This window comes from Aquarana catesbeiana, linkage group LG01, assembly GCF_042186555.1.
Source record: "Aquarana catesbeiana isolate 2022-GZ linkage group LG01, ASM4218655v1, whole genome shotgun sequence".
NCBI lineage: Eukaryota > Metazoa > Chordata > Amphibia > Anura > Ranidae > Aquarana > Aquarana catesbeiana.
Genome location: NC_133324.1, coordinates 902,749,625 through 902,763,198, shown reverse-complemented (window position 1 = coordinate 902,763,198; position 13,574 = coordinate 902,749,625). Strand labels below are relative to the sequence as shown.

At 42.7% G+C, this 13,574-nt stretch overlaps 1 protein-coding gene across 1 annotated transcript in view; it reads left to right on the top strand.

Annotated features, from left to right (window-relative positions):
- Positions 1-10,173, top strand: part of CD8A (CD8 subunit alpha) — a 45,136-nt gene extending 34,963 nt beyond the window's left edge. The window contains exon 6 of the mRNA XM_073610981.1: positions 8,175-10,173. Within this exon, the coding sequence (XP_073467082.1) occupies positions 8,175-8,229 (55 nt within the window). The 3' untranslated portion in view covers positions 8,230-10,173. The remainder of the gene's footprint in view (positions 1-8,174) is intronic.
- Positions 10,174-13,574: the final 3,401 nt, after the last annotated feature.

The window sequence follows — 13,574 nt, the reverse complement described above, 5'->3', positions numbered from 1 at the left end:
GCCAATGAGGTGAGGGAGTCCTGGGACAGCCGAGCCTGGAACATTGCTGGATTGAGAGGGGACTCAGGTAAGTATTAGGGGGGCTGTGGAGGGAAGCTTCACCCAGAACATTTTTTACTTTCATGCATAGAATGCATGAAGGTAAAAAAAACTTTGGCTTTTACTACCACTTTAATTTTAGCAACAACCAGTTCACTGCCAAATTTACATCCAAAAATAACTTCTACGCCCTTCCCTTAAAGTATATGTCCTGGACCCTACTAATAAACAATTGTAAGAGTTTTGTCATATTTGGTTTAGAAGTGAAAAAAGAAACTGATGATCAGAAATTCAGAGCTGTTCTGCCCCTGTGTTTCCTGCCTGTGTTAATTCAAAGATTTTATTTAGCCATCCTAGTTCCTAGGACAACAAGTCAATTAGTGGCCATTAGTGGATGAAGAGAGTGGAAGTGTTTGAGTAGTCTAGCAAAAGAAAATTATGCAGGGCTGACACCACTCAGTCCACAAAAATGCAGTGTCTGAGCCCACAACAGGAATTACGAGCTGAGTGCATTTCTGGGAGATCAGCAGGTATTATTATTATTGTATATTGTATATTATTGTATTTGCAGAGTCTTTTAAGGAAATAAAACATGGAGAAATGTGCAAGTACTACAGAGTAGGGATGGGATTTATGTTCGGGTCGAACATGAGTTCGACTCGAACGATGGCTGTTCTCCAGTTCGCCGAACAGCGAACAATTTGGGGTGTTCGCGCCAAATTCGAAAGCCGCGTAACACCCTTTAAAAGTCTATGGGAGAAATCAAAAGTGCTAATTTTAAAGGCTTATATGCTATGGTATTGTCATAAAAAGTGTTTGGGGACCTGGGTCCTGCCCCAGGGGACATAGATCAATGCAAAAAGAAGCTTTAAAAACTGCAGTTTTTTCGGGAGCAGTGATTTTAATACTGCTTAAAGTGAAACAATAAAAGTGTAATATTCCTTTAAATTTCGTACCTGGGGGGTGTCTATAGTATGCCTGTAAAGGGGCGCATGTTTCTCGTGTTTAGAACAGTCTGACAGCAAAATGACATTTCAAAGGAAAAAAAAATTCATGTAAAACTACTCGTGGCTATTAATGAATTGTCGGTCCGACAATACACATAAAAGTTCATTGATAAAAACGGCATGGAATTTCCCCACAGGCGAACCCCGAACCAAAATTAAAAAAAAATGCATGAGGGTCCCCCTAAATTCCATACCAGGCCCTTCAGGTCTGGTATGGATAGTAAGAGGAACCCCGCTCCAAAATTAAAAAAAAAAAATTGCATGGGGGTCCCCCTCAAAATCCATACCAGACCCTACAGGTCTGGTATGGATTTTAAGGGGAACCCCACGCCAAAATTAAAAAAAAATAGCGTGGGGTCCCCCCAAAAATCCATACCAGACCCTTATCCGAGCACGCAACCTGGCAGGCCGTAGGAAAAGGGGGGGGGATGAGAGAGCGCCCCCCCTCCTGAACCGTACCAGGCCACATGCCCTCAACATTGGGAGGGTGCTTTGAGGTAGTCCCCCAAAGCATTTTGTCCCCAAGTTGATGGGAAGAAGGGCCTCATCCCCACAACCCTTGGCCGGTGGTTGTAGGGGTCTGCGGGCGGGGGGCTTATCGGAATCTGGAAGCCCCCCTTTAACAAGCGGGTCCCCAGATCCCGCCGCCCCCGCCCCCTACCATTTCACAAAAAAAGTGTCAAAAAGGTTAAAAAACATAAGAAACGGTTTTTGACAAGTCCTTTATTAATTTCCTCTTCTTTCATCTTCTTTCTTCTGGTCTTCCTTCGGTGTTCTTCTTCTTCTTCCATCTTCTTCTTCATCTTCTTGTTCTCCATCTTCTTCTTCCTCCGCTCTTCTTGTCCCGCATCTTCCTCCAGGCATCTTCTCCGCTCTGTCCGCACGTGACGCACGTGACGTTTCGGTTCTTCTGACATTTCTTATGTAACGGAGGGCGGGGCCACCCGGTGACCCCGCCCTCCTCTGATGCACGGGGACTTTCCTGTGACTTTCCCCATGTTGTCAGAGGGGGGCGGGTCACCCGTTAATTTTTTTTTTTTTAATTTTGGTGCGGGGTTCCCCTTAATATCCATACCAGACCTGAAACCTGGTATGGAATTTAGGGGGACCCCCACGCATTTTTTTTTTATTTTGGTTCGGGGTTCCCCTGTGGGGAAATCCCATGCCGTTTTTATTAATGAACTTTTATATGTATTGTTGGACCGACAATTCATTAATAGCAGCGAGTAGTTTTACATTTTTTTCCTTTGAAATGTAATTTTGCTGTCAGACTGTTCTAAACAGGAGAAACATGCGCCCCTTCACAGGCATACTATAGACACCCCCAGGTACAAAATTTAAAGGAATATTACACTTTTATTGTTTCACTTTAAGCATTATTAAAATCACTGCTCCCGAAAAAACGGCCGTTTTTAAAACTTCTTTTTGCATTGATCCATGTCCCCTGGGGCAGGACCCAGGTCCCCAAACACTTTTTATGACAATAACTTGCATATAAGCCTTTAAAATGAGCACTTTTGATTATTCATGTTCGTGTCCCATAGACTTTAACGGTGTTCGCGTGTTCGAACCAATTTTTTGCCTGTTCGCTGCGAACCGAACCGGGGGGTGTTCGGCTCATCCCTACTACAAAAGTGTATTGCAATTTATTTTTTATTTCGACCTAGCATACGCTTGAAAAAACACCTTGCGGTTCTACCAGATCACACAGCGCTCTAGGCACTATGTTGTTACAGACCTCATTTATGGCAGCCCTGTAGGTGTCTTTAATAGAATAATAATGAAACCCATAATTTATTTGTGAAAAGTGCTGAAGTTTGACCACTTCCTGTTTGTTACACTACACCACAGAATTATCGCACATGAGGGCATTACTAAATAGAATTTTTCATTTTTCATTTGATTGTCAGCATGATCGACAGAAACAAAACCTGTCAGGAGTGACAATATTGTCAAGGGCCGCAAAGGCAGAAAAATAGCCTAACCACAACGTGGAGGCAGGATGTAGCTTATTTTTGGAAATGGCCAAACAACGCGTTAAAGCAATATAAGTTTCCTTTCTTTATTTCACTGGCTCTAAATGCTGAACCATGCTAGAAATGTAATATGGCCTCTCAGAGAAAGGGATGCGCAGTAATTTATATGTGCCTACGACAAAATATAAAAGAGAGATAGGATTGTGCTTGAACCATTGACATTGGCTATTGGCATTGTATTACGTTAGAAAAATTTGTCATTTCAGGATTGCTTCAGAATTTGATGCACATACAGCGTGACTTCACATACAGTTGTGCTCATAAGTTTATATACCCTGGCAGAATTTATGATTTCTTGGCCATTTTTCAGAGAATATGAAAGATAAAACAAAAACTTTTCTTTCACTCATGGTTAGTGTTTGGCTGAAGCCATTTATTATCAATCAACCGTGTTTACTCTTTTTAAATCATAATGACAACAGAAACTACCCAAATGACCTTGATCAAAAGTTTACATACCCTGGTGATTTGGGCTAATAACATGCACAGTTGTCACAAAAGGGTTTGAATGGCTATTAAAGGTAACCATCCTCACCCTGTGATCTGGTTGCTTGTAATTAGTGTGTCTGTATAAAAGGTCAATGAGTTTCTGGACTCCTGACAGACCCTTGCATTCTTCATCCAGTGCTGCACTGACGTTTCTGGATTCTGAGTTACGGGGAAAGCAAAATAATTGTCAAAGGCTCTGCGGGAAAAGGTAGTTGAACTGTATAAAACACGAAAGAGATGTAAAAAGATATCCAAGGAATTGAGAATGCCAATCAGCAGTGTTCAAACTCTAATCAAGATGTGGAAAATGAGGGATTCTGTTGAAACCAAACCACGGTCAGGTAGACGAACTAAAATTTCAGCCACAACTGCCAGGAAAATTGTTCGGGATGCAAAGGAAAACCCACAAATAACTTCAGGTGAAATACAGGACTCTCTGAAAACATGTGGTGTGGCTGTTTCAAGATGCACAATAAGGAGGCACTTGAAGAAAGATGGGCTGCATGACTGATTTGCCAGAAGAAAGCCATTACTACGCAAATGCCACAAAGTATCCCGCTTACAATACGCCAAACAGCACAGAGACAAGCCTCAAACCTTCTGGCACAAAGTCATTTGAAGTGATTAGACCAAAATTTAGCTTTTTGGCCACAACCATAAACGCTTCATTTGGAGAGGAGTGAACAAGGCCTATGATGAAAAGGTACACCATTCCTACTGTGAAACACGGAGGTGGATCGCTGATGTTTTGTAAATTCCAAAATCTAATATAAGGGAATAGTAGTGGTAAAAAAAGCACTTGTGGGTTTAGCCAATCATTTTATTTTGTGCAATTCTCCTTTAAGGGGGGGTATGGCATGGGGTTTTTCCCCTATGCCTACATACCTTTGCTAATAGGTGTCCCTCGTTCCCATCTCAGAAAGTTGGGAGGTATCTACAAAATGACAATGATCCAAAACACAAGGCCAAGTCGACCTCTCATTGGCTACAGCAGAATAAAGTGAAGGTTCTGGACATCAATATCATTGAGCCACTATGGGGAGATCTCAAACGTGCAGTTCATGCAAGACAGCCCAAGAATTTACAGGAACTGGAGGCTTTTTGCCAAGAGGATTGGGCAGCTTTACCATCTGAGATGATAAAGAGCCTCATCCAAAAAAAAAAAACAACAAAAAGACTTCAAGCTGTCATTGATGGTAAAGGGGGCAATACACGGTATTAAGTACTGGGGTGTGTAAACTTTTGATCAGGGTCATTTGAGTAGCTTCTGTTGTGATTATGATTTAAAAAGAGTAAACACAGTTGATTGATAATAAATGGCTTCAGCCAAACACTTACCATGAGTGAAAGAAAAGTGTTTGTGTTATCATTCATATTCTCTGAAAAATAGCCAAGAAATCATGAATTCTGCCAGGGTATGTAAACTTATGAGCACAACTGTAAGCCCACAGAGGATGATTTACTTGAGGCTTCATTCACACCAAGGCGTTCCGGATCGCATGCGATCCCCGTCACTTTCAATGGCACCCAAATCGCGCAAACATACTCGCTGGACGCCTGTCGCCCAAAAGAAGTTTCGGAACTTCTTTTGGGCAACAGACATCCTGTGACTCTGTTTGAGTGATTTTGACGCGATTGCCGCCTGACAAATAGCGGCAAAATTGTGCCATGATTTGAGTGGCATTTAAAGTAACGGGGATCGCATGGCGTCCCGCGTTTTGCAGCGATCCAAAATCGTGCCAATTCCGACAGCGATCCGGAACGCCATGATGTGAGTGGAGCCTGAGGCAAACAGATGTGCATTTTGAAAAGGGTTGTTGCGCTCTGCAAAAGCAGTTGCTCCAGAGCTTAGTAAATGAGCACGTGATTGGGTACTTTTTGCAAAGTGAAGCTTTACCTCATTTACTAAGCTCTGGAGCAGAGTGCAACTTCACTTGGCAAAATGCACTGTCTATTTGCCTTTAGTAAATCAACCCAAGAGGGCGTACATCCTACAATGTCATCTCCACCTACCTGGCTTTGTAAGCCTGGCTTCACACCAAAGCATTAGACTAACAATCAGTCAAATTTTGTGCAGTGGTTTGCAGAGCCGTTGATTAAGGCCTCATGCAAACTGGCAATAGCTTTAGCTGTACAATGCCGCATTAAAAAATCTTTTTTTAGCGTTTACGTTTTTTAAGCAAAACTATACCCCCACAAAAGCTTATGGCTCAAAAATGCTCATAAATGCTGAATAGCCGCATTTTTCAGTATTAGAGCATTTTTACAGCTGAAAAACTCTTCTTCAAATCCACTAGTTCTGGGGGGGGGGGGGTTTCAGCCAGAAAATGCCCCTGCCAAAAAACGCTGATAAAAGAAAACCTATGTGTGCATGGACACATGGGATACCATGCTGGGGAGTCTACTGGATGTAGAAAAAAACCAGAAGTCAAAAACAGTAGCTGTTAAGACATCCATGTGCAAGAGGCCTAAGCATGACATCCGAACCGTCAGGGTTTACCACTTCATTGACCACTAAAATAAGCAGACAGTGACCAGTAATAACTACAATGTTAGTATTTTTATGCAGGATAGTTAGCTGTAGCAGACAGTTGCAGCTAATTATAAAAAAAGTTTAAAAAAAACAACTTTTCCTATCTAAGCCCATATTAATGCCTTATCAAATGCTTAAAGTGTGTACCCAGCCAAAATGTATTTCCTGGATTTGAAAAAAAGTGGAGAAAAGGTTAGAATCACAGCTGGATTCCATCTGGGACTCTGTAAGAGATTATCCCTCACTTTCTGTCTGGCTAAACCATAACATGTCCCTGATTTCAAGGGACTGTCCCTGATTTGGAACAATGTCCCTCTTTCCTCCTCATTTGTCCCTCATTTTGGTCTAATCTATATAGTTGTATATAAAATGCACTTTTTATCTTTCAAAAAGTGTTTCCCAGTGCTAAACCTTTCAACCAATTTCTAAATTGCTGCATTTGTAAATTTCAAAAGCCAGTGTAAAGCAATAATAGTGGTTAAAAAAAAAACACTTGTGGGTTTAACTCATTTTTTTTTTTTATATATATAATTCTCCTTTGGCAGGGGGTGTGTCCTATACATACATGCTTTTGCTAATAGGTGTCCCTCGTTCCCATCTCAGAAAGTTGGGAGATATGGCTTAACCAGGGGGTCTCCAAACTTTATAAACAAAGGGCCAGATTGCTGTCCCTCAGACTTTAGGAGGGCTAGACTGTGGCCAACGAGAGTAGAAAATGCCCCAGGGTCAGTGAGAGTAGACTTGGTGGTCAGTAGGAAGAGAAATAGTGCCCCATCATTGGTATAGGTTGGAGGAATAATGCCCAATGGTTGGTGTCAGAGGAAGAAATAGTGCCTCATTTCAGAGGGAGTAGCAGAGCCTCATATCAGTGATAGGAAAGGTGTCCCAGGGGCCTATTAAAGGCATGCAAAGGGCCACATCCATCCTACAAGCCACAGTTTGGAGACCGCTGGGCTAAACTATTGCACCAGAACAGGAAGTGAGTGGAAATATCTCTAACAGAGCAAAAAAAACCTGAACGGGATTCTAAGCGTTCACAACTCTATTCAAAAGTTTACAAAAATAGTTTTGACTGGACATGCATGTAGTTTGTGCATTTGTTTACATGAATAAACTGATGTTATTTCTGTCGGCATGAAATTCCAGTTTCTACACTTGCCCACCAGGTATAGCATTTCACAACAAGTTCCATGTTCTGCTGCAACATTTCAGTGAAGATGTTGTGAGGCCTTGTGGTACCATGGTTATGAAACTTTTATGGAATATCACCTACCATGTCAGATGTGATACGTTATAATCAGTAGATTTCCTGATGCTTAATCCACTTACCCACCTTTTATTACAATGCTCTTCATTGCTTCATTCTAGGGATGCACCGATATGTGGGCCACTGAAATTTATCAGATGAAAATAGGGTTATCGGTGTTTTGCTAACAGAAAAAAAAGGTGCCAATAATGGCATGCTGCGTCCCTTTGACTTTAATGCAAAATCAAGTCCCATTGACTTCAATGAAAAATTGTGTCCTATTGACTTCAATGCAAAATTGCGTCCCATTGACTTCAATGCAAAATTGCGTCCCATTGACTTCAATGCAAAAATCACATCCCATTGACTTCAATGCAAAAAACGCCCCTATCGACTGCAATGCAAATTCATGTCCCCATTGACTTCAATGCAAAAATGCAAGCCACATTGATTAAATTTAAAAATTACTTCCTTCCCTCTGAAGATCCTTTGCAAAATGAGAAATCTGAATTCAGTTAGCAATGACCTCCTGGGAGGATGAGCTGGTGTGGTCAGCTGTCAAGTTACCAACCAGCACATTATGCGAGCTAGCCCATCCACTTCACCCATCTCTAGTGCTGGGTAATGTAACTCTATGATAGCTGCTGACTGCATGGAGGAGTGTAAAAATTTCATGTAATAACTAAATAATAAGCGTCCATGTCCCAAAAGTCACCACTGTGATGTAAGATGGTTAAAGTTCTCCGCAGGGCAATGTTCAATATATCAATGCTAGATGAATTAAAAAAAAAATATGACATGATGAAATATTATCTGTTTTCTAGGCCCTTGGATGAAAATAATGGTCAAATGAACCTCATGAACAAATACAAGAAGTAATTGCGGTGGACCTCCTCAACGCTGACCTACTTAGCTTTTTCATGATTAGTACATGGACTAAAATCTTATCTTGTGCATTGTGTACAGGCTATTTGTGTCTTTTGTTGCCTTTTATAAAGTGTGCCTGACAATTTTACGCAACTGTGGAGGTCATTCTGTAGGCTTCATTAGTATTTTTGAGCTTGCAGTGAACCAAGTTGCTAGAAACTGGTGTCACCATCATTGCTTTCAACCTAATCATTTCTGCAAGATTGGTTTAGCATTTATCCTGTCCTTGTCTAATATAGTCCCAAATTAAATTATCCAAATTGTCATGCCGCTTGAAGCAAAATCGGGGTTTAGAAAAGGAGCTGATCACATAATGCCTTTGGGGAAAAGGGAGGCATCAGAATCTCAAATGGCTAGACTTTGGGTGGACAAATGCAAAATCAAGCAGCTACGTCACTTATCCTCGGAGGTCAGTGGCATGAATGGAAGGAATGCTAGCACACAAAATGTGGCTGATTTTAAAGGGTGAGGAGCCACTTTCTGCAAGAGTGTGTCCAGGGTGCTCTTTTGTTAAATCTGGTGTTCTGTGTAAATAAATGTCCTTGCTTCCCAGTGTCTGGTGTTGAGATATATAGGCATCAGTGCTAGTGGTATCCATTGCTAGTGATCTGCTAAAGCAGACTTTCTCAACCTTTTCAACACGGAGGAACCCTTGAAATAACCTTTCGGTCTCAGGGGACCCCAGTTAAAAATGGCTATATCTACAACTCATGATACATTGGTGTGATGGTCAGTGGAAGAGTGTCCCTTACATCTGTGGTCTTGGGGAAGATCCCCCCCCCCCTACAGATAGCTAAAAAGATCATTGGTGTCAGTGGGGACTTATCTTGAAGGCAAAAATTGGTCATTGCTGAAGGAACCCCTAGCACCCATTGGAGGAACCCTAGGGTTCCACGGAACCCTGGTTGAGAAACCCTGTACTAAAGTGTCCAAAACTGTTGCTTTGCCCTGCATTGGGAATGCAAACGTCTGCCTTAGGCTCGGTTCACATCTATGCAGTTTGTGATTGGTGCATTCTACAGTGCATTTTGTGTTTTTGGACACGTGATTTTGCAGCAATTTGCGTTTTGCGTTTTAGTTTTTGGCCAATTTGTTGTTGGGCAGATTAAAAAATGCAAAATGCAATGCTTTTCTGCAGAATTCTGCTTTTCCATTGAAGTCTATGGAAATCTATGACCCTTTGCAAAAACACAGTGGCTGAAAAAAGCATACATGTGAACGTGTCCCATAGGAGGCCATGCTAAATGGACTGTAGTGCGCTTATATTTTGCCTTCTATGGTTCCTCCGTTTCTCCCAGATCAACAAACAAATAATTTTTTTTAAACCATTCCATTTTCACTACATACCTTAGTTTAGACATAGTAATGTTATCACCAAGTCTTATACTATATGCATTACTTGTATATTTGTATACTTTAAAACTCACTGTTTGGCATCGTCAGCAGTAGCGGCCACATAATACAGGCAAGAAGCCCCCATCCATGTTCAGTGTTAATAGGGGAATGAACTGATTTTTCCATCTCTTGTAGGCTGAATGGGTAAAATTTGAGCAGTCTATGCCCAGCTTTAGGAGGCATTTCTCCTTATTTGGTGGCTGTAAGTTGTGCAAGTTTTATACTTTTTTATTGTTTTGTTTTTTTTCTTTTATAGAAGTAGGACACTGGGTCACACCTGTTTCTAGCTGAAGCCTTGCGAAACTGTCACTTTGTTCCACCTGTCTCTGAAAATTGTACATTTACAAAGTAAAATCATTTTAGTTTGATATATATGGAATTATATAATTTGCTTTGTTAATTTTTTTAACTAAAAATGAACACAATTTAAAAAATGAATATAATGAAGTATTTGTGACATTCCTGAGAGTTTGAATGAATAAAGTTGTTATATATATGTTATACAGACAACCAGTTTTTTGCTTAGCCTCAAAGGAACTGAACAAAGAAATGAAATGGATTTTTCAATGAGCGGCTAAGAAAACCTAAAACATAGAGGCTGCCATTCTCCCCCTTCTACAATGCTCGTTGTCTGGCTGCCATGCTGACCTACTGGATTCAACAGTGTGATTAGTGGGTGGTTACCAATCATGTGATCACTGTGATTAAAGTCTTTTTTAAAAAATTAAAATCAGACAATTGAGGCTGCAATACTCACCTTTGATCTGGAGTTGCCCCCCCACAGTACTTCTATTTCACCACAAGATGTCCGCAGTCCAGTTAAATGGCGCCCAAGGTATTTAGGGTCCATACAAGCGTATGTTTCACCAAAAACACATACAGTATATGTGTTTATTTTTCGTTTTTTTTTTTACCATGCCTTTTTTTTTTTTTGAGTTGTTTGCTCTTATATACTGTACCTGGTGATCCTACCAGCCCTGCCCTTTGTATCTGTTTCATCCTGACCACACCAAGCACAGAAGCAGATCAATGCTGGTGTGGTCAGTTTGCATGCCTATTCTATCATTCTTGGAGAATCTCCATAGTAATTTTACCTGTCAAGGCCACTGCCCAACCCTCCTGTTTGATTGACAGAGGCTCCCAGGGAGGCTGTGCAGTCACATGACCACCGAAATAAAACATAAAAACGAGGGTAAATAAAGAATATTTTTACAAAAGTAATAGCGATTACGCTTAAAAGTGCTATCTGTTTTTATTTTATTGGCTTGTGTAACAATGTGGTAGGCAAACAGACTGTGCACTTTGCAAGTGCAGTTGCTCCAGAGCTTAGTAAATGAGATAAAGCTCTACTGACTTCCATCATCCAATCATGCAGTTTTTCTTTTCGCGTAAATTGGGTATTCTTTGCAAAGTGAAACTTCATCTTATTTCATGAATTTAGCCCATGTTACTACTGTGATTGCTGTGATTGGCCCTGTACCATGTGATGCTGTGCCCAATCATATACATTTTTTTAACATACTGTCTCCAGAGGAAGGGCAGTATCATTATGGTGACATTGTACTGCTGTGGTCAGTGGCATCGCTAGGTGGTGGAGGGGGGTGCGGGTCACACCCGGTTGACACCCGGCAGAGGGGTGACACCTGTGGGCAGGGGCACCGCTAACACCGCACCCCTACACGGATCTGTGTCTCTTGTCTTGCTGGCTCGGGCTGTCTCCCAGACACACAGCGGAGCGGATCAAAGCCACCTCCACACTACTGTGCATGTCCCACGCTGATCTGAGGTATGTACATTGTCAGAGAACAGAAAAGGGCCCAGGGGGACAGTAGACAGTTAAAAAAGATGGAGGTGTAATTGGGGAGGTTAAGAGGACATGTGCTGGGGGGGGGGCGCTATGGTAGGGGAGAGGAAGGTCCTATGCTAGACATGGGGGTTGGATTTGAAATCCAGCCCCCCACAAGAGCACAAGCCCTCTCCCCTCCCATTGTGCCCCCCCCAACCCCCCTGTACTAGCACAAGTGCAGAGGTGAGTCTATACTGATGGAGGGGAGTCTACACTGAGGGGAGGGGGGTCTGCACTGATGGAGGGGGGTCTGCACTGAGGGGGTCTATACTGATGGAGCAGGGTCTGCACTGAGGAGAGGGGGGTCTATACTGATGGAGGGGGGCCTGCAATGAGGGGAGGGGGTCTACACTGATGGAGGGGGGTCTGCACTGAGGGGGGTCTATACTGATGGAGAGGGGCCTGCAATGAGGGGAGGGGGGTCTGTACTGAGGGGGGTCTGCACTGAAAGGGGGGGTCTGCACTGAGGGGGGTCTATACTGAAGAAGAGGGGTCTGCACTGAGGGAAGGGGGGGTCTGTACTGAGGGGGGTCTATACTGATGGAGGGGGTCTGCACTGAGGGGAGAAGGGTCTGCACTGATGGAGGGGGGTCTGTACCCCCCTGCACTCACCCCTCTATGGTGACGGTCTAACCCGCACTCACCCCTCCATGGCTTCCTCGGCTTATCTTATAGGGGGGGGTCTGCACTGATAGAGGGGGTCTGTACTTAGGGAGGGGCCCATGCTCAGAGAGTTTAAAGACCCCCTTTGTGTGCCGGGCAGGAAGCATCCAGCCAAAGGTGCAAGCCACCCCCCAAAAACCACCCAGGTATCCAGTCACAACCAAGGGGGGATAAAAAAGAAAAGGGATTAACTACCTCCCATCATTTCCGGATGGTAAATTAAATAAAAAGTTTTTTTTGATGTGTGTTAATCAAATCTCAAAATGGTAAGGAAGTCAAAACCAAACGATGATTTGGGAACATGAAAAAAGAATTGGTTTGTAAGAAAGGGGAAGGGGAGGGAGAAAAAATATATAAAAAAAATCAAATCAAATAAAAATATAAATATAAACAGGGAGATTGGTGAGAAACAGCAAGAATAATTTGTATAAACATCATATTAAAATTGCAGTCTGCTGGTACTTTAAGAACAAACGAATGTTGGCGAATGCAGCAGGAAGATCAGCCTTTTTGTTTCATTGGTCAGGTTAGACTTTCTCCCTTATTTCATAAATAAAGAAAGAGTAGTAAGTTTGATAATTGAGCTTTTAAAAAAAAAAAAAGAGAGAGAGAGAGAGAGAGAGAGAGAGAGAGAGAGAGAGAGAGAGAGAGAGAGAGAGAGAGAGAGAGAGAGAGAGAGAGAGAATAGGGGAATATATATACAACAGTAATTCTTGTCCCCTTTAAGACCTTAACTCCTGGTCCGCGCATGCGTGGCCCCGGGTGGTCCTTTTCCTGGGGTCCAAATCGCGGGGAATGGTGCTATCCACTCCGGTTTTGGTCTCGGGGCGATCAGGAGATCTTACCGTGACCTCTGGTTTGTCGTTCTCGCTCCCCACTCGCTGTACAAGCAGTGGGAAGAGGGGGGTTGTGGCATCCTTCCTGGCGTGGGGTGACGTGTCCCAGGGCTATGTGCACAGGCGCAGCCCGGAACACAGAGTGTGACACAATTATCAATGAAGCCTTCTGCTGCTGCTGGTGCGCTTGCGCACGTGCAGGCACATAGGGCGGTGAGGCTTCGACCTCCATCTTTCTTTGGCGAAAGGAACTCCCCAGATTGGTAATTGTTGCCAGGAGGGGTGGGTTTGTTTATTAGGTTTTCCCACCCCCTCTTCCTGTAAAACTTTGGCTCCTTTTGGGCTCAGGGCTGCTCCACATAGCCAGTCTGTGCCCTGCAGCTCGAAAACACTTCGGACATTGATTTTGTTAGTTTTTCCCTTTGGGTTCTATCCTTTCTTTCTTACTTCGTTTCCCTGAAGCAGATCCTCCTGCTGATCCTCTTGTATCTAAAAGGTATGGGACCATCTTTATGTGAGTATATAAAAAAAAAAAAAAAGAGTGCGTGACTTACAAA